The 22,301-nt window shown below is 40.5% G+C and overlaps 1 protein-coding gene across 13 annotated transcripts in view; it reads left to right on the top strand.

Annotated features, from left to right (window-relative positions):
• The window catches only part of LOC124616783 (FK506-binding protein 5), a 215,240-nt gene extending 207,945 nt beyond the window's left edge, over positions 1-7,295 (top strand). For all 13 annotated transcript variants that reach the window (XM_047145194.1, XM_047145189.1, XM_047145187.1 and 10 more), the window contains one exon: positions 6,341-7,295. In XM_047145194.1, the coding sequence (XP_047001150.1) occupies positions 6,341-6,481 (141 nt within the window). In that variant the 3' untranslated portion in view covers positions 6,482-7,295. The remainder of the gene's footprint in view (positions 1-6,340) is intronic.
• Positions 7,296-22,301: the final 15,006 nt, after the last annotated feature.

Genomic DNA, 22,301 nt, shown 5'->3' with positions numbered 1-22,301 from the left:
ACTCTTAAGTTTGGACTTAAAAGAGTTTGGGCTACTGCTGAGATTTTTGAGTTCTTGTGGTAGCTTATTGAAAACGGATGCAGCAGAATACTGCACTCCTTTCTGCACAAGAGTCAAGGAAGTGCATTCTACATGCAGATTTGATTTCTGCCTAGTATTAACTGAGTGAAAGCTGCTAACTCTTGGGAATAGGCTAATATTGCTAACAACAAAACGACATTAAAGAAAATATATACTGTGAGGGCAATGTCGGAATTCCCAGATTTTTGAATAGGGGTCGACAAGAGGTTCTTGAACTAACACCACATATAGCTCGAACAGCCTGTTTTTGAGCCAAAAATACCCTTTTTGAATCAGAAGAATTACCCCAAAAAATAATACCATACGACATAAGTGTATGAAAATATGCGAAGTAGGCTACTTTTCGTGTTGAAGTGTCACTTATTTCAGATACTGTTCTAATAGTAAATAAAGCAGCATTTAGCTTCTGAACAAGATCCTGGACATGGGCTTTCCACAACAGCTTACTATCTATCCGAACGCCTGGGAACTTGAACTGTTCCGTCTCGCTTATAATATGCCTATTCTGTCTGATCAAAATATCGGTTCTTGTGAAATTGTGAGTTGTTGTTGTGGTCTTCAGTCCTGAGACTGGTTTGATGCAGCTCTCCATGCTACTCTATCCTGTGCAAGCTTCTTCATCTCCCAGTACTTACTGCAACCTACATCCTTCTGAATCTGCTTAGTGTATTCATCTCTTGGTCTCCCTCTATGATTTTTACCCTCCACACTGCCCTCCAATGCTAAATTTGTGATCCCTTGATGTCTCAAAACATGTCCTACCAACCGATCCCTTCTTCTAGTCAAGTTGTGCCACAAACTTCTCTTCTCCCCAATCCTATTCAATACCTCCTCATTAGTTACGTGATCTACCCACCTTATCTTCAGCATTCTTCTGTAGCACCACATTTTGAAAGCTTCTATTCTCTTCTTGTCCAAACTAGTTATCGTCCATGTTTCACTTCCATACATGGCTACACTCCATACAAATACTTTCAGAAACGACTTCCTGACACTTAAATCTATACTCGATGTTAACAAATTTCTATTCTTCAGAAACGATTTCCTTGCCATTGCCAGTCTACATTTTATATCCTCTCTACTTCGACCATCATCAGCTATTTTACTCCCTAAATAGCAAAACTCCTTTACTACTTTAAGTGTCTCATTTCCTAATCTAATTCCCTCAGGATTACCCGATTTAATTTGACTACATTCCATTATCCTCGTTTTGCTTTTGTTGATGTTCATCTTATATCCTCCTTTCAAGACACTGTCCATTCCGTTCAACTGCTCTTCCAAGTCCTTTGCGGTCTCTGACAGAATTACAATGTCACCAGCGAACCTCAAAGTTTTTACTTCTTCTCCATGAATTTTAATACCTACTCCGAATTTTTCTTTTGTTTCCTTTACTGCTTGCTCAATATACAGATTGAATAACATCGGGGAGAGGCTACAACCCTGTCTCACTCCTTTCCCAACCACTGCTTCCCTTTCATGCCCCTCGACTCATAACTGCCATCTGGTTTCTGTACAAATTGTAAATAGCCTTTCGCTCCCTGTATTTTACCCCTGCCACCTTCAGAATTTGAAAGAGAGTATTCCAGCCAACATTGTCAAAAGCTTTCTCTAAGTCTACAAATGCTAGAAATGTAGGTTTGCCTTTTCTTAATCTTTCTTCTAAGATAAGTCATAAGGTTAGTATTGACTCACGTGTTCCAACATTTCTACGGAATCCAAACTGATCTTCCCCGAGGTCCGCTTCTACCAGTTTTTCCATTCGTCTGTAAAGAATTCGCGTTAGTATTTTGCAGCTGTGACTTATTAAACTGATAGTTCGGTAATTTTCACATCTGTCAACACCTGCTTTGTTTGGGATTGGAATTATTATATTCTTCTTGAAGTCTGAGGGTATTTCGCCTGTCTCATACATCTTGCTCACCAGATGGTAGAGTTTTGTCAGGACTGGTTCTCCCAAGGCCGTCAGTAGTTCTAATGTAATGTTGTCTACTCCTGGGGCCTTGTTTCAACTCAGGTCTTTCAGTGCTCTGTCAAACTCTTCACGCAGTATCTTATCTCCCATTTCGTCTTCATCTACATCCTCTTCCATTTCCATAATATTGTCCTCAAGTACATCTCCCTTGTATAAATCCTCTATATACTCCTTCCACCTTTCTGCCTTCCCTTCTTTGCTTAGAACTGGGTTGCCATCTGAGCTCTTGATATTCATACAAGTGGTTCTCTTCTCTCCAAAGGTGAATTAGAAACTGTAAAAACTGAGTCTTACTGTGATTTAGCGTCAAATTGTTTTCCACAAGCCACGAACTTATTTCATGAACTACATTATTTGTTACTGTTTCAGTATTACACACAAGATCCTTTCCATATTTGGGGAAGTGGCAGTATGGACCAAAACAAGAAAAAAATATACAGTAAACGTGTGCTTTAAAATGCATACCTTAAAAGTTATGAGCATTTGTTCATTAGAAGAGTTATGATTCAAAGTAGCTAAGATGAAAAAGTGCTCATAGCTCTTAACATATGCATTTTAGAGCACATGTTTATTGGACATTTTTTTCTTGTTTTGATCCATACTGCCACTTCCAAAAATATGCAAAACAAAGAGCTTGCAGTTGAAGAGATTTGTTTCACAGTATTGAAGATGAAAAATTGCTCGTAGCTCTTAAGGTATGCATTTTCGACCCTATGTTTACCGAGACTTTTTTACTTCTAGTATCATGTACTTTCTACTGTATGTGTTTATGCCATTAATTATGATACACCCTGTATAAAAAAATTATACAAAATAACTAGGTATTACTGCCAATTTACTATAACAACTTCACCACATAAGTCATGTGCTTACTCAGCAACCAACTTTCCAACCTACATAAGGTAATTCATTGATTGATCCACAGGCCAGTAAATAAGGTCGGGGAAAGGACTTTTCAAGCCTTATATTGCCTTAGATATAACTGTCTTCTGTCAACTAATCCTGTCAATTCATGTTGGGATACAGATGTGGAATGAACTGGTCATTATAGTGTTTTATTAATGAATGTCATTACACCATTTCAAAATCTTAAACCAATTGACTGCAATATGACTTTCTTATAGTTCTAAATCTTGTTGAAACTGTACAAGCAGCTAATGAGAATCATCGGATACAGTCAGGAGATATTAACTTTTCTGTCAAAAATGGTTAGCCTACTTTGTCTTACTGCTCTTCAGACCCTCTCTGCTGAGCTCTCAATATCTTCTATCTAAAACTCCATTACTGTGAAAAGAAGAGAGCTTACATTGTACTTTAACATTATTGTAAAAATTCCAATACTTTTATACAATGTTTTTCAGTAGATAGTTTCTTTCTCTTTATTCTGAGCATGGTGCTGCTTCTCTGTGGACCTAAATGGGGAATGTACTTTTTAAGCTCAACAGTGAAGGCATCGTCCTCCCTTCCACCACACTGAAATAATAAAACAATACAATTACCAGCAAATATTACAATATAATACAACTAGTACTGACACTGTCCCATTCTTCATTATGTAAATAAGATGCTCTGACACATAAGGCTACGATGTCCTCTAGAATTTTTGGGGCCATTACATCTTCCATTATTTGTACACCTGAATCATTGTCATTTTGGTGATGACACTATATTAAGCCTCTAGTGCACACAAAATTCAACAGTGAATAAAGGAACTTCATGCAGCAAGTATGGACGGATGACGTAAAATAAGTTATAATAAGACTAAACTAATAGATAATCATGTCTAAGAAAACAATCCACTCAAGAAAAGGAGACAGAATGGCTAGCAAATATTTAACATCAAGCAGTGAAATTCCGTTACTATTTACACAAACATTTAAAAGTTTAAAATGCTCTAACCTACCTTTTAAAACTGTTAGTTTCTTGTTCACAAAGAATGAAAGGTAGGTTTGGGAATGTTGATCTCAGTACATTACTCTGCCAAGATACAACTTTCTCAAGTCAAGTCCCGAAATGACACACCCATCCCTGCTATACCTTGGTATACCACTCGCTGTCACCATCCTAACCTCCATAATACTCTTGTCAAAACAAATAACTTTCCCAGGCTGTTATTCCTACTCCAAAGTTCCCAGCACTTCAGTTATAACTGTTGTATAACCTTCTCCATGCACCCACCCACTTGCACCTACTCCTGTCTGACCACTGTCTTACTTCATCAAAGGCAGAGCAGAATGTGAAACCAAATGTGTTGTTTACCAGCCAACATGTGTTTACAGCACAGCTTTTTATATTGGTATGACGGCCACTAAACGGTATACAGGAATGGACATTAATTGCACAATCCTGCCACTTCGAATTTATCTAATTTATTATGCTTCTGATATGTTCCAAAAGGAAAGTTTTCATATTGTTATTAATCCATCCCAGTTAGTTTTGGTCTCTTATTCCATCTTTTTGTCTCATTCTGTTCTTCTACCATATGAAGGCTGAAACAGTTGCAGTGCTTATATGTGTGTGTGACCTGCTCCACTATATTTGAGCCCCCCACCCCACCCCTTCATCATAATCTCCCTCTAGCCTCAAAATAGATGGCTCCCTTCCAAAATGGGTCCACCTCCACAGCTCAGTAATCAGTGCATTTAAGTGAAATGCAGAGAACCCAGGTTTCATTCCTAGTACTGTCAGGGTTTCTTGGTGTAAGAACTGGAACGGAGTGCACTCAAACTTGTGATGCCAATTGAGGAGCTACTTGATTGAGAAGTAGCAGGACCAAGATCAAGAAAGCCAACAATGACTAGGAGAGTGGTATGCCCGTCCATACTGAAACTAAATGACATCATTGGTAGAGGATGGCATAGTGGTTGATCGGCACCAGTTGTTCCATCTTGGCCTGAATGTGGAGCTTTGCATTGAATGCTCTCAAACTGGGATACAAGTGACCTCCATCTCCTGTGTAAACTTTCTAAATGTATCCCACTTTCCTTCTGTGAAAAGAACTAACAGTTCCAAAACTTTTTCTACTAGTAAACGTGTCTCTTATCATCCACAAATTGAATAGAAAACCATGCAGTTTACAAAATATGGTTATAGAAACACTAACCAAGTGTTTGTAACTGAGAGGAGAGCAAAAGAAATAAAGGTAGGTTACCAGTTCGTAGAACTCAAAAGTGACTGAGCTTCACCACACTGTAGATGTTCATACATTTGTTTGAATTTGCAGTGCCCACATTGATTGTATGCTCCCATGTGCTGATGTGAATTCAATATATGGGAAAATTCTTGTGTGAAATCTTTCCTTTCAACTAAATCCTTGAAAACTGTTTTCAGTACCAAACTTTGACAACACTGTCAACTTCATACTTGTAGCATCAGTCTTATCCTGGCTTCACTGTTTTGTGTTCAGTAACATGGTGACAGATTTAGTCTTCCAGTTATCTTGATATTCGGTTCTCCTTGACTTGAAGCATGAATTTAGCATTGGGAAAGAGTACATGTAAAATTGACACAAGTTGTATAGGGTAATTGCCATCGTAACAACTGTAATAAAAGTCTTATTAAGACCAGACATGTTTCACTTTATTTTAAAGCATCTTCAGTTGTCAGTTTTTTTTCCCACATGTGTGTGTTGAATATTTGCACGCAGAACTTTCACTGCACTTTTGCACACAGAACTTTCACTGCACTTAACATATTTACACTTATGCACTACAAAGTATCACTGTCCTCTCTCCACTTTGCATGAGGACAGTGATTCTTCCCAACACAGAAGTACTTGGACTGTAAAATTTAAGTTTCTTCTCATTAGGCAACTGTTATGCACCACATAATTAAATTAAATCTGTGTTACCAGTATTGCTTTCATTGTGTACTGTAGTGGTTTTTTTTATTACTCCCAAAGTAAAAGGGTCCTCAGTCCCTTGCAAAGTTACTTGATCACCATCACACCCTGAAGACATGCATCATCCCTTGACATGGATCACCACATGAAAATAAATAATAAATTTGCACAGTAGTTGCACTATCCTATAAAATAATACATTATAGCGTTTTATCGTTTGTATCACTTGTCAGAAAGGTAAATGTAAGGTTAATCATCACTCTTCTGGAGTGACTTATAACACCGCATTACACATGATCTTTTTTCTGTATTACTTTATGTTAGTTAGGTAGAGTTGTAGGCTGCTACTGTAGAATAGTGAACTCCTTATTGCATCTGATACATAAAAATTCACTAAACTGAAATAGCTTATTTTCTAGCATATAACTTTTAAAAATTCTTTGTAGGAAGATGAGCAGGATGTTATGGAGAACCAAGGGGACATTTGGAATGGTGATGTGCATTCGGAGGAGGATGAAGAGGAGGAGGAGGAAGAGGAAGCAAGTGAAGATGAAGCAGAACTACATCCCCATCCAAATGCACAGTAGTGTGACAGCTTCAAATAATGTGCACAAAAACATAACTGTTTTTGTTTGTCAGTTAAAATTCCAAGGACAATTGGAATCTCAATTTTCTCACATCTGAAAATTGCAGGAGTATTCTGTTTTGGAAGAACTTGATTTTATATTGCTATGAGTTGATTACAAAATTAAACAGTAGTCTTTTAGAAAATTGTTTTACTTATCTAGTCACTCATTGGGCACAGTAGTGCACCATTATACACTACTTTCTGATCCTGGACAATAGTTTTGTTACCATAGTCACTACATTTCTACAAAAAGATGTCTTGACTTCATGGAAAAGGTGTAAGAATCAGTTCATTAGCAGTTTCACTCACATAATTTACAGAAAATTAATTTCAGCACATCTCCTCATAATACAGTTTACTTTGTAATAATGCTAATGCTGAAATTATAATTAAAGGAATATTGTTATCACAAAACAGTATTCAAATAATTTTGATTATGTAATTAATTCTTTTTTTTATAGGCTGAGGGCTGACTTCTTCAGTACAATAATGAAAATACTTTGAATGTCATATTGTATTCTTTAGTGTAAGCCTTAAACTGTGCCAAATTTTTTCATATTACCAGAATTTTTAAACATTATATTTAAATTTTTCATGTTGATAAGTAGAGCTTTACAATGATTTACTGTGATGTATGTGGATGGTGTTAAGAGATTGCATAAAAATATTTGTTAAATATAATGATGCTTCTATATATGAAAATGTTGCAAACTACTACGTATTGTAAACAAATTTATTATTTATCTACATGAAATAAATTAATCGAAAATTAATTTTGTCTTGCTTTTTCCCCATTATTTAATATGTGTTTTGTGTATGGTGATCGAAGAATGTGATTTTCTGTCAACAGATTACAAGTATTATACTCTTTCTAATAATCTATACTTAGGTCTGGCCTATAAGTATACTGCAAATATTTTTTGTCAGTTGACTGTAGTAGTAAAAAGGGTGATAAAAAAAACCCAAATAACTACAGACACTTTTCAGTAGCACCAGTTGTATTCAAGATAATAGAAAATTGCGTGCATAAGCAGATATACAGCTATTTTGAAAGCAACAAAATTTTAAATGAACAACAGTTAAGATTTAGGTCTCACTGATCAGCCGTAAAAGGCTGACTGAAGCAAAACGTATGACTTAGTGTCACATGCCACAATCATCAAAAAGTTAGAATATTATGGCATAGAAGATTAATCACTAAGTTTATTCAAATATTTGTAAGCAGTATGTTGCATAAGCAGATCATCAGCAGTACCACCAATCAAAAGAGAAATCCCCCAAAGATCTGTTCCTAGATGTTTCCTGTTTATTGTCTGCATTAGTGACTTTTCGAATTAGGTACAACATAACAATAAAATTATTATATGCTGATGACATGACACTAATAACCACAGGCGAGACTGTACAAAGTGTGCTAGCTAAAAGCAGAGAAATAATACTAGTGTCAGACCAATCAGCCATGCATAAAACAGACAAAAAACAGAAGAAGTAATTTTAATGTAAAGGCAACTAAAAATGAAAATAAAACAATAAAACTACATGTCACATTAATGTGACCACCTGTCAAAAGCCTGAATAACCACCTTCACGTCATGAGACGTGCAGGAATAGAGTCAATGAGGTTCTGGAATGTACCAACAGGAATGTGGAACCAAGCTGACTCCTTTGACATGACCAGCTTACTAGGTTCTGGATTGAGGACCCATGGCACAAACAGCCTGATCGAGGCGGTCCCACGGATTCTTGATTGTGTTTAAATCTGGAAAGTTTGGTGGCCAGACACAGTAAACTCAGCCTGGTGCTCTTCCAGCCATGCTTATGCACTGCAAGCTGTGTGACACATTGCATTGTCATGCTGATAGATGTCATTGTGCCATAGGGGTGGACCTAATCTCCAAGGATATATGCATCCTTTTGTTAATCAGTTGTATCTTCAATAATGACAAGGTCACTCAGGGAGTACCACAAAAACATTCCCCTGACCTGACCATAACTATTCCGGGGTGTTTGCTCTCAGACGTTTTAAGCCGTACACGCCAATGGCTATCTGTCCGATGGAGCATAAAACAGTATTCACCTGGATGGGCCACTTGTCACCACTCAGTGGACATCTGTTTGTGGTGTTGATGTGAAAATTCCAGCCTTTGTTGCCAATGAAAAGCAGTCAGCGTGGGTGCATGAACCAAGCACCTGCTGTGGATGCCAGTACATTCATTGAAGCGTTTGTTGAATGATCATTCGATAGACATTGTTGGTAGTCCCTTGGTTCATCTGGGCTGTCAGTTGGTCAATAGGTGCATGTCTGTCTGCCCATACATGACTACACAGCTATCGTTCACCCCATCATCTATGGCCATTGATGCACCACAATTGGCTTGGCACAATTTTGCCATGAACAGTACACTTTAATCACAGCAGCATGTGAACAGTTTACAGATATAGTCTTTTTGGAACTGCTTCCACACTTGGCCTGAAAGCCATGGATCATGCCCATTTGAAGTCGGATAAATTGTTCCATTTCCACATCACGACGACGACTCCACTGTTTTCTACGTCCTTCCCGACATGCTTTATATACCTTCCACTGCTAGTGCTGTCACCTGCCATGTGTAAGTGGTTATTACACATTGATGTCAATGATACACGGTGGTGACATTAATGTGACTGTACCAATGTAGCTCGTGCATTTTTTTATTGCATAAAGTAAGGAACAGTGTGAGCAAACAGTTGTTACTCCTTTTATATTTTGTTTTCTTCCATTCCCATCTTCGGTAAGGAATATGGCTCTGGGGCAATTCCCCAGGAGCTAAATGTACAGGGCGTGGCAAATAAAAGTGGCCCAGACATGAGCATACAGTTGGATATGAATGTATGCAACAATGGAGCAACTGCTCATTTGCAACAATGGAGCAACTGCTCATACAGCCAGCCAAACTTAGCAGCACATTTACACAATCTTCATGCCTGTCAGAGTTGTTGCAGAGGTCAGTCTGGTCATGGCCCTTGTTGGCCACCAAGGTCACCTGATCTGTCAAATTCCTTTGTGTGGGAAGCTCGCAAGTCTAAGGTGTTCACAACAACCCTCTTAGTCTTCAAGAATTGCAGCAGAACATTTTGGATGAGATTGCAACAATTCCAGCTTTGATCCAATGTCAGGAACTTGGTAACAAGGGCCCAAAAGTGCTGAGAGATGAATGGTGGTCACTTTCAACGAATCTGCTGTAGTCAGGTTAGTACTATATTTCCTTTCTGCTGCTGTATTTCTTTGTACCCTGGAACTCTGTTCTCCAGTCACTTTTATTTGCCCCACCCTGTATTTTCAGATGGCAGAAGAAATCAGATGTTTAGTAGGATTACCACCCAGAGAATCCTGCAGGAAACACTTTAAATGTCTCAGCGTTATGACAGTAGCTGGCAGTATGACAGTATATGTAAGTGTTTAATACATTCGAGAGAAAATCTGGAAAAATTTGACATGAAAGTGATGTACACTACTGGCCATTAAAATTGCTACACCACGAGGGTGACGTGCTACAGATGTGAAATTCAACCGACAGGAAGAAGATGCTGTGATATGCAAATGATTAGCTTTTCAGAGCATTCACCCAAGGTTGGCACCGGTGGCAACACCTACAACATGCTGACACGAGGAAAGTTTCCAACCGATTTCTCATACACAAACAGCAGTTCACCGGTGTTGCCTGGTGAAATGTCATTGTGTTGCCTTGTGTAAGGAGGAGAAGTGCGTACCATCACGTTTCCGACTTTGATAAAGGTCGTATTGTAGCCTGTCGTGATTGTGGTTTATCGTATCGCGACATTGCTGCTCGCGTTGGTCGAGATCCAATCACTGTTAGCAGAATATGGAATCAGTGGGTAATACGGAACGCCTCCTGAACGCCTCATATCACTAGCAGTCAAAATGACAGGCATCTTATCCGCATTGCTGTAACAGATCGTGTAGCTATGTCTTGATCCCTGAGTCAACAGATGGGGACGTTTGCAAGACAACAACCATCTGCATGAAGAGTTGGATGACGTTTGCAGCAACATGGACTATCAGCTCAGAGACCATGGCTTCGGTTACCCTTGATGCTGCATCACAGACAGCACGAATCTGGGTGCACGAATGGCAAAACGTCATTTTCTCGGATGAATACAGGTTCTGTTTACAGCATCATGATAGTCGCATCCGTGTTTGGCGACATCGCAGTGAACGCACATTGGAAGTGTGTATTCGTCATCGCCATGCTGGCATATCTCCCGGCATGATGGTATGGGGTGCAATTGGTTACACATCTTGGTCACCTCTTGTTCGCTTTGATGGCACTTTAACAGTGGACGTTACATTTCAGATGTGTTATGACCCGTGGCTCTACCCTTCATTCAATCCCTGCGAAACCCTACATTTCAGCAGGATAATGCACAACCGCAAGTTGCAGGTCCTGTATGTTCCTTTCTGGATACAGAAAATGTTCGACTGCTGCCCTGGCCAACACATTCTCCAGATCTCTCACTAATTCAAAACGTCTGGTCAATGGTGGCCGAGCAACTGGCTCATCACAATACGCCAGTCACTACTCTTGATGAACTGTGGTATCGTGTCGAAGCTGCTTGGGCAGCTGTACCTGTAAAGCTCTGTTTGACTCAATGCCCAGGCATATCAAGGCTGTTATTACGGCCAGAGGTGGTTGTTCCAGGTACTGATTTCTCAGGATCTATGCACCCAAATTGTGTGAAAATGTAATCACATGCCAGTTCTAGTATAATATATTTGTCCAATGAATACCTGTTTATCATCTGCATTTCTTCTTTAATGGCCAGAAGTGTACTTGTACACAATACCAGAAATAGTCACTTGTTGGATATGCTTTCCTTAAGCATTGCTATATCCATAATAGCTATAAATTCTTGAGCATAAAATTTTCAGTAAGTTATTCAGCTCATACAGTATCACAACTAAATATAAGAGCATTACCTAAAATACAGTGACTTTTGTTCAACTGAAGAATTCCTAGAAGCTAATCATTATAATATAGGTTTATCCTAGGTGATAAAGAAAATCATCTTGTTTGTAAATAAGCTAATTATTTTCTGTATTGTTTTGTGTGATTAATTATTTTATATAAGTTGACTCCACTGCTTAACTTTGACAAAGCCAATGGTGTGAAAAAATAGAGAAAGGTGAATAAAATATTGTAGTCAAAAAATTTGAAAAAAGTGTGTAGTCAGACCACGGAACTGATGTCCAGGCGGAGCTTCAAGGAATTCTCAGAACCTTAGGCCCCCTCCAAAACCTTTCACCTGACTCCATCAACCTCCTGACCCCACCGACACCCCGCACTCCTACCTTCTACCTTCTTCCTAAAATTCACAAACCCAATCATCCTGGCCACCCCATTGTAGCTGGTTACCAAGCCCCCACAGAACGTATCTCTGCCTACGTAGATCAACACCTTCAACCCATTACGTGCAGTCTCCCGTCCTTCATCAAAGACACCAACCACTTTCTCGAATGCCTGGAATCCTTACCCAATCCGTTACCCCCAGAAACCATTCTTGTAACCATTCATGCCACTTCCTTATACACAAATATCCCGCACGTCCAGGGCTCACTGCGATGGAGGACTTCCTTTCACGCCGATCACCTGCCACCCTACCTAAAACCTCTTTCCTCATTACCTTAGCCAGCTTCATCCTGACCCACAACTTCTTCACTTTTGAAGGCCAGACATACCAACAATTAAAGGGAACAGCCATGGGTACCAGGATGGCCCCCTCGTACGCCAACCTATTCATGGGCCGCTTAGAGGAAGCCGTCTTGGTTACCCAGGCCTGCCAACCCAAAGTTTGGTACAGATTTATTGATGACATCTTCATGATCTGGACTCACAGTGAAGAAGAACTCCAGAATTTCCTCTCCAACCTCAACTCCTTTGGTTCCATCAGATTCACCTGGTCCTACTCCAAATCCCATGCCACTTTCCTTGATGTTGACCTCCACCTGTCCAATGGCCAGCTTCACACGTCCGTCCACATCAAACCTACCAACAAGCAACAGTACCTCCATTACGACAGCTGTCACCCATTCCACATCAAACGGTCCCTTCCCTACAGCCTAGGTCTTCGTGGCAAACGAATATGCTCCAGCCCGGAATCCCTGAACCATTACACCAACAACCTGACAACAGCTTTCGCATCCCGCAACTACCCTCCCGACCTAGTACAGAAGCAAATAACCAGAGCCACTTTCTCATCCTCTCAAACCCAGAACCTCCCACAGAAGAACCACAAAAGTGCCCCACTTGTGACAGGATACTTTCCGGGACTGGATCAGATTCTGAATGTGGCTCTCCAGCAGGGATACGACTTCCTCAAATCCTGCCCTGAAATGAGATCCATCCTTCATGAAATCCTCCCCACTCCACCAAGAGTGTCTTTCCGCCGTCCACCTAACCTTCGTAACCTCTTAGTTCATCCCTATGAAATCCCCAAACCACCTTCCCTACCCTCTGGCTCCTACCCTTGTAACCACCCCCGGTGTAAAACCTGTCCCATGCACCCTCCCACCACCACCTACTGCAGTCCTGTAACCCGGAAGGTGTACACGATCAAAGACAGAGCCACGTGTGAAACCACCCACGTGATCTACCAACTGACCTGCCTACACTGTGACGCATTCTATGTGGGAATGACCAGCAACAAACTGTCCATTCGCATGAATGGGCACAGGCAGACAGTGTTTGTTGGTAATGAGGATCACCCTGTGGCTAAACATGCCTTGGTGCACGGCCAGCACATCTTGGCACAATGTTACACCATCCGGGTTATCTGGATACTTCCCACTAACACCAACCTATCCGAACTCCGGCGATGGGAACTTGCTCTTCAATATATCCTCTCTTCCCGTTATCCACCAGGCCTCAACCTCCGCTAATTTCAAGTTGCCGCCACTCATACCTCACCTGTCATTCAACAACATCTTTGCCTCTGCACTTCTGCCTCGACTGACATCTCTGCCAAAACTCTTTGTCTTTAAATATGTCTGCTTGTGTCTATATATGTGTGGATGGATATGTGTGTGTGCGCGAGTGTATACCCATCCTTTTTTCCCCCTAAGGTAAGTCTTTCCGCTCCCGGGACTGGAATGACTCCTTACCCTCTCCCTTAAAACCCACTTCCTTTCGTCTTTCCCTCTCCTTCCCTCTTTCCTGATGAGGCAACAGTTTGTTGCGAAAGCTTGAATTTTGTGTGTATGTTTGTGTTTGTTTGTGTGTCTGTCGACCTGCCAGCACTTTCATTTGGTAAGTCACATCATTTTAGATATATAACTATCACTTTATATAGACCAACGTCTTTAGTACACAAAAGAGTAGAAGCTGATTGAGGAAGATGGTAGCCCATACTCAGAATGTCCTCAGAAAGACCACCGTTCACGGTCGAATTTGGGGCACATAAATAAGATGTGGTTGACATCAGCTTCCGACTCAGGATCACACTCACATGCTGGTGAACTGTAAACATTGATCCGATGTAGATGTTGTGGGAAAGAGGTACGATTGAAGCGGAGTCTTATGATGGTAGAAATCATCGATCGGTCCAGATGTGTCCTCATGAACCATTGCTGTGAAGGAATCCGAGGTTGTAGCACTGCGTAATAACCGCCTTTTGTCTGTTGAGAAACGTTCCACATTTCCTGCCATTGTTGTCTTGCGTGATCCTTGACTTCACGTAAGTAGTCTGTATAAGGAAAGTGCAGATCCAGGACGGTGCCTTCAACCATGAGCAGTGTCAGACTAATTCATCACTGAAGAGAACACAATGCCACCGATCTAGGTCCCATTCCAGGTGTTAACTTCCATTCCAAGAGTTCCGTTGCCCAACTTTGCCCACCACAGTCCTACTGACAGGATTTTGTTGTTGTTTAGCTATGCTAGCACTCATTTGTGAGGTCTTGTATTGCTTTCTTTGTGGAGAATCTTTTATGAAACCCATAATTAGTTCTACTCTGTTAAATGAGTCAGTAATCTATCATAGGCCACTTTCTCAAACACATTTGAAATGATCAGAAGGAGTGACATAGATCTGTAATTAGAGGTGGTTTGCATGTCTCCAGTTTTGTTGGTGGGCGTTACTTCAGAATATTTAAGTATGTCAGATAATATGCTTTAGTCACTGATTGATTGATAATGATAATAGTTTAAGGGTAATCCTATCAAGTCAGCACAATATTTTAATACTCTACTAGAAACACTATCAGTAGAAGTCCTAATTTTTAATGATCTGATGAATTTTGTAATATCCATAGGGACTATATTTTTTAAACTAATGTCTGTTGGTAGTGCATGAAGTTTTTGCACACACAAATTTTATGAGTCTGTGTTTAGTTGTTTACTGGTGGATGCTGTGTTTGCTGCCACTGTGAGGAAGTTATTGAATTTCTTGCCATCTGATTTAAAAGTATCACCATCTATGCCACGGCTATCTTTTGAGGGCTCAGTTTCACTTGGATCACTATTTTTGTTTGTTTCTTGTTTAATAATGTTCCAAATAATTTTTGCCATATTGTTGAAGTGTTTTATTTCTTTGAGCCTAGTACATGAATTTTATTTTTTAAATGACTGACTGGAAAGATTACAACACTGGTGGTAATGCAGTTAGAATTTTGCTACTGTTTCTTCTCTGAATTACATGGAGCTCTCTCTTTCTAGCATGGGATATGTTTGAAGTTATCCACTCCTTTTCTTGTTTCTGTTCAACTTTTCCCTTTTTTGTTGTAGGGGAAATTACTGTGAGGATGTATTTAAGAAAGAGTTAATTTTTCCATTAACACTGGTATTTAAAAAAAAAAAAATTCTCCTAGTGTTTTTTTTTTGTAATTTTTGCTAAATATTGTGATCAAGCCACAGTTTATGATTCTGCAATATAATACTTTTTTTCTTTGATCTGTGCTAAAGTTTTCAGTAAATTTTATTGCTGACATTTGACCTTTATTGTCAGCTACACCACTGACTATTGGTTTTACAGCTGAATCACTCAAATTCTCAATAGCTGTTGCATTATGTCCTTCAATCCTCGTAGGGAATTTTACTGTAGAAAATAATCCAAAACTGGCCATCAACAACTGTAGTTGCCTTCGGTCTGTACTATCTGATAGAAAATTAGTGTTCAGGTCTCCACAAACAATGATTCTCCAGTTAAGCCTGCACAACATCATTAAACTGTTTCTAACTTCTTTATATAGCTTAACCCTTTGACTGCTCTGGATGTGTTAACAAGTGCACCTTTGTACCTGTCCCTGCGTGCTCTGAACGTATTTACGTGCGCCACCAGTCCTTCTACCTGGTACTCTGAATGTGTCTACGAGTATAAACACTCAGAGTAACAGGCAGAAGGACTGGTGGTGCACATAAACACGTTGAGAGCACTCAGGGACAGGTATAAAGGCGCGCGTTATTGCATCCATTGCAGTTAAAGGGTTAAGACACTTCCTTATGGCAACCAGTAAACTTCAGTACTACATGCCTGTATGATACCTGAGCCATTTTGTAGCACAGAATTCAAAAAAACTGTTCAGGACCACATTCATAACCTAAAGGTGCTGGAACTTATGTATATATATAAAATAGAGGGAAACATTCCACGTAGGAAAAATATATCTAAAAACAAAGATGATGTGACTTACCAAACGAAAGCGCTGGCACGTCGATAGACACACAAACAAACACAAACATACACACAAAATTCAAGCTTTCGCAACAAACTGTTGCCTCATCAGGAAAGAGGGAAGGAGAGGGAAAGACGAAAGGATGTGGGTTTTAAGGGAGAGGGTAAGGAGTCATTCCAATCCCGGGAGCGGAAAGACTTACCTTAGGGGGAAAAAAGGACGGGTATACACTCGCGCACACACACACATATCCATCCACACATATACAGACACAAGCAGACATATTTAAAGACAAAGAGTTTGGGCAGAGATGTCAGTCGAGGCAGAAGTGCAGAGGCAAAGATGTTGTTGAATGACAGGTGAGGTATGAGTGGCGGCAACTTGAAATTAGCGGAGATTGAGGCCTGGTGGATAACGGGAAGAGAGGATATATTGAAGAGCAAGTTCCCATCTCCGGAGTTCAGATAGGTTGGTGTTAGTGGGAAGTATCCAGATAACCCGGATGGTGTAACACTGTGCCAAGATGTGCTGGCCGTGCACCAAGGCATGTTTAGCCACAGGGTGATCCTCATTACCAACAAACACTGTCTGCCTGTGTCCATTCATGCGAATGGACAGTTTGTTGCTGGTCATTCCCACATAGAATGCGTCACAGTGTAGGCAAGTCAGTTGGTAGATCACGTGGGTGGTTTCACACGTGGCTCTGCCTTTGATCGTGTACACCTTCCGGGTTACAGGACTGGAGTAGGTGGTGGTGGGAGGGTGCATGGGACAGGTTTTACACCAGGGGCGGCTACAAGGGTAGGGGCCAGAGGGTAGGGAAGGTGGTTTGGGGATTTCATAGGGATGAACTAAGAGGTTACGAAGGTTAGGTGGACGGCGGAAAGACACTCTTGGTGGAGTGGGGAGGATTTCATGAAGGATGGATCTCATTTCAGGGCAGGATTTGAGGAAGTCGTATCCCTGCTGGAGAGCCACATTCAGAATCTGATCCAGTCCCGGAAAGTATCCTGTCACAAGTGGGGCACTTTTGTGGTTCTTCTGTGGGAGGTTCTGGGTTTGAGAGGATGAGGAAGTGGCTCTGGTTATTTGCTTCTGTACCAGGTTGGGAGGGTAGTTGCGTGAGTGTATACCCGTCCTTTTTTTCCCCTAAGGTAAGTCTTTCCGCTCCCGAGATTGGAATGACTCCTTACCCTCTCCCTTAAAACCCACATCCTTTCGTCTTTCCCTCTCCTTCCCTCTTTCCTGATGAGGCAACAGTTTGTTGCGAAAGTTTGAATTTTGTGTGTATGTTTGTGTTTGTTTGTGTGTCTGTCGACCTGCCAGCACTTTCATTTGGTAAGTCACATCATCTTTGTTGACACACACACACACAACAAGGCTGCTGAAATTCCAACTACCATTTCATTTTCCTTGACATGGGAAATTCATCATTTTTACTTATGAGGCTTCTGATATATTGACGAAGACTGTAAATGTCTTTGCTTTCATATCCTTGGCTCTGTCGAAGCTGCAGTATTTTATTTTAGTGGTAACTACTTCAGCTACACTGCATTTACTGTGCATTGCTGTCTTTTCAATGAATTTACCCTAAAAATATGTAATGAACTAATTGGGACTCACTGGGATAACAAGGATATTGCTTTGGCCAAACTGTGTGCTTCTGGGAATTAGCTGTGCAAGTAGCCTCTTATCAGAAGCCTTCAGATGCAAGCCATGTTGAACATTATGTGACAAAGAGAGAGGTGATGCATCAGTCGCATTCACATGTGAACCTCACTCTTCTATCACTATTCCAAGCTCTCCATTAACACATTCAAAGAATAGTTCACCCAAGTCTTATCATACCTCCCAAAGAGTGACATGATCACATTAGTATGAGGGATGTTATGAGCAGTGTGCATGATACATCCTGAAATGTAGCATGCATATGCAAAATTTCCCTGCAGTGGCAAGCCTCATGTCTCGCATTGCGGGGTGCGTAAGGTTGGCAGCACATTCAAATCTCACCTGCATGTGTCCCGTGGACCAACAGTGGTAAGGTGGGGGTAGCAGTGTTGCATGTGTGCTGCAGCTGTTAGCTGTGTTATTGTTTAGTTATTGTGTAAGGTGTGATGAGAATGCTTACTATTGTACTACAGAGATAGTGTTTTTAGTGGAAAAGGATTTCCATGTAGGAGGAAACATTACAGAGCATGTGAGTTGGCACTTTAGATTGCACTTTCCTGCTTTGAGGTATCCACATTGTAATACCATATGTGATTTAATTCACAAATTCCAGACAACAGGTTCAGTTCTTGATGCTCCATGAACTGGTATGTCCACAACTTTAATAGCAAAAGCTTGATGAAATTTCGGACATTATGCTGCGGAGTTCAACAAAATTAGTGAGGTGATTATTGCAAGAGGCTAAAGTCTGTTGTACAACAGCACATAAGGCCATAACCACGGAACTCGGAATGTATCCATATAAAATTACTGCTATGCAACAATTACATTGTATGGATCATCTGAAACAAGTAGTGTATTGTGAATAGTTTCAGTGATTTGTTAACTGACATGGAGTTGTGTCAGAATGAACCTTTTTCACTGATGATGCTTGGTTTCACCTATCCAGCTACATTAATTCCCAAAAACCGTGAATTTGCTGATCAGAATATCCACGTGCCTTAAGAGAAGAAACATTTGGAAATTGGTGGTAAGGTCTTATGGGACCAAACTGCTGAGTTAATCGGCCCCTAAGCTTATGCACTACATAATCTAACTCAAACTAACTTACACTAAGGACAACACACACACCCATGCCTGAGGGAGGACTCGAACCTCCGACAGGGGGAGCCGCGTGGGCTGTGACAAGATGCCTCAGACTGCGCGGCTACCCCGCGCAGCGCCTTAAGAGAAAGGCCATTGCACACAGAGTAAATTGGAGTATGGGTTACCACAATGCGAGTGCAAATTGTAGGGCCAATCTTTTTTGATACTGCTGTCACTTCCTCCAATGTTTATTGTTTCCAGATAATTTATCAGTTTATTGCTGTGCTGAATGAAAACGAGACCAGTCATTCATTTTTCCAACAAGACAATGCTACTGCTCATATGGCTCATCAGTCCCTATGACTTTTAGATGAAATCTTTATAGACAGAGTAACTATGAAAGGTCTCTGGCCCCTGTGATCATTGGATTCGTCTCCACCAGAATACTTCCTCTGGGGTACAGCTAAAACATCAAAATAACCAAAAGACAGTAGATGAACTGAAGACAACGATAGTTGGTTATCTACATTGGTAAAGGAGTCCACAAATGAATGTCAAAATTTTGAACTATGCCTTCAAGAAAGAGGAAAACATTTCCAGCACCTACTGTGATACTGTTGAATACAGCACATTTAATTTAATTAATATAATTAATTAATTTCATTGTTTTAATTTTAATAATGTTGAATCCATTCTCCCAAAATAACTGCAGCCACTAGCAGGGAATCCCAGCCCCTAGCTTACACAGCAACATGAATGTACTGCCAACCTTACACACCCTGCAAGGTGAGACGTGTAGCTCACTGCTGCAAAGAAACTGTGCGGGCACACCGTATAGTTATGATTATGGTCCATACTGTTACCTGCACCTACTACTATTATAAATTGTCTTCTTTTCCAATAACCTACCCCAAAGAGCCTAAATCACAGGCGACAGTTGTGAGCCCTGCACGTGACTTAAAGATTCTAGTTGCATGGTAATCACTTCCAAAGAGTTCTAGATCAGTTCTGACATTCTCCTATCATGACTGACTCCTACCCGTCAATAAGGCCTTCTTCATCTTCTTAAAACTTTTCCTCCTACACTTAACTTGCATCTTTTGCCCTACTCTGTCAGACTACTATGGAACTTACTTAACATAATGTGTGTGTGTGTGTGTGTGTGTGTGTGTGTGTGTGTGTGTGAGTGTGTGTATGTGTGTGTGTGTGTGTGTGATTGTTTGTGCCATATATGGGCTCCTGGTAAGACCTTTGAAAATTTTTCTTCTGGCACTTTTCTCAGATTGGTGTCCTAATGGGTCACTTGTGTCACTTGGGCCTTCAACTAGCCCAGCACGTGATGATTGCAATATGGCAACATTTGTTCTTCTTGGAGCCTCTGTACATAGAAGCATCCATTGTCATGCTGTACACAGTATGAGGATTTGTCTAAAAAGATGACATGGTGTGACTACTGTGGTCAGTGTTGTCACTGGATGCACCACCCCGTGGGCACATTACTCTCTGCTGCCTTGTTGCGGGAAGTTGCAATGTAGATGAAGTGCTCACAGTCTGTGGCACTCCAAATGTCATCATACTGTCTCTGTGAATACTGCCTTGCTGCAAACAATCCCATTTCATGACTCAAGGCATATGACATGACTATGACCCTGCTCAGTCAAGTGAACAATATGTTTGTCCTCTCCAGAACAGGTTGTATGGAATCATTGAGATCCTGCATAGTTCGGAATATGGACCTCCTAAACCAACTGTTCCATATTTGCATGACCAATGTGAGCATCAGTATCACAGCATGTTAAACTGCAGTCTCAAAAGCCGTACCTATTCCGACATGTGCTGGTGGGAGTTTCTCACTCTTGTATGAGGCATAACCCATTGCACTCACAAACAGACAGTATTCAAATTCAATTTATAAATTAGAAACCCACTGTATAACCTTTCCTCACACAGAAAATGTAGATGTGACTACTCCTATCTCCTTTGTGAAGTTGTCTTGAAATGCTAATCATTTTTGTCGCGATAATCAATTTTAAAAAATTGTTTTGTTTGTTTCTCTGATAATGCTACACATTTACATCTGTATTTGGTGCACTTTTGAGTTGCTCATACTGTGCTATCACCTGAGAGTTACATAGTGACCTCAGTGGTAAAGGACTGCCTTCTTCTTGTTATGTGCGTGTTATGTATCAAGTTTTGGTTCCCATTTAGTGAATAAAACATTGTCATTATCCTACAGTGATGACAAGTGCTGTTTTACTGTGACTTCTTTATCAGGTTATGGGCCCAGTAATCTCTGAGTGATGTGTTTTATGTGACATACATAAGACAGAATGTGTCATGGGAGCTTGGGGCATTGTCACAGGCCAAAATATTAAACAAATGCATGATGATGATGACATGAAACAAATGCATGATGATGATGACATGAACACTGCAGCAGTACAGGTATATGAAAAGGTCTTACAGGGTGGAAAATGATGGACAATGCAACTCAGAAAATTATTGTCCCAACTGATGTGAACTCACTGCTACTTATCATTAACTGTGAATCTTCAGATGCCATGTGGACCAGACTACTGCCAGTTTATGAACAGAAAAACAATATAAGCATACAATTACTATGGCAGCAATGGTACTTCTGCAAAAGTGACTCAAAGTCAACAAAGACAGGTGACATGATTCACAGTGATTTGTGTGCCCGAATGCAAAGTAATTAAATTGTTAGTGCATTGTGCTCTCTTTTGTTAAAAGATGACTATTCCCATTTCTTAAAATGTAAGTCCAAAATAGCCAGACACCTGGAATATTTCATGAAAACCAGTGATAAGCAAATTTGGCTCAGAATTAAAGTAATCAGAACTGATGACAGATTAAATTCATTAATCAAGTGGTACATAAAACAATGCAGAATAGTGGGACAATAAGTAAAAAAAAACTGGTAGCTATAGTCCCCAACAGAATGGTGCAGCTGAAAATGAAAACAGAACTTTGGTGGAGACTGCAAGGACAATGCTTCATGCAGGTGGTCTGCCAATACAGTTATGGGCTGCAGCCGCAAACATGGCCACATATATTTCGAACAGAACAGGCACAAGCTGCATTGATCAAAATCACCTCACAAATTATTGACTGGATTGAACTGTGATGCAGCTAAACTTAAGATATTTTGAGAGATGTTTACACACATATCCCAAAGGAGAGAGAACTAGCAGAGAGTATTAAGAAAACCAGCCTTGCTTGTGGAGTTTTGACAAAGCTCACAATCTGCAGCATTGTCCCCAGAACAGATCGTGGTCATCTGGTTCTTAGTCAAATGTAAGGCTTGAACCAGAGGATCAGAGGGTTCTGTGATAAGCTG

Source organism: Schistocerca americana, chromosome 5 (genome assembly GCF_021461395.2).
Source record: "Schistocerca americana isolate TAMUIC-IGC-003095 chromosome 5, iqSchAmer2.1, whole genome shotgun sequence".
In the NCBI taxonomy this organism is placed as follows: Eukaryota; Metazoa; Arthropoda; class Insecta; order Orthoptera; family Acrididae; genus Schistocerca; species Schistocerca americana.
The sequence above is the reverse complement of the archived record's forward strand: the minus strand, read 5'-3'. Positions and strand labels throughout refer to the sequence as shown.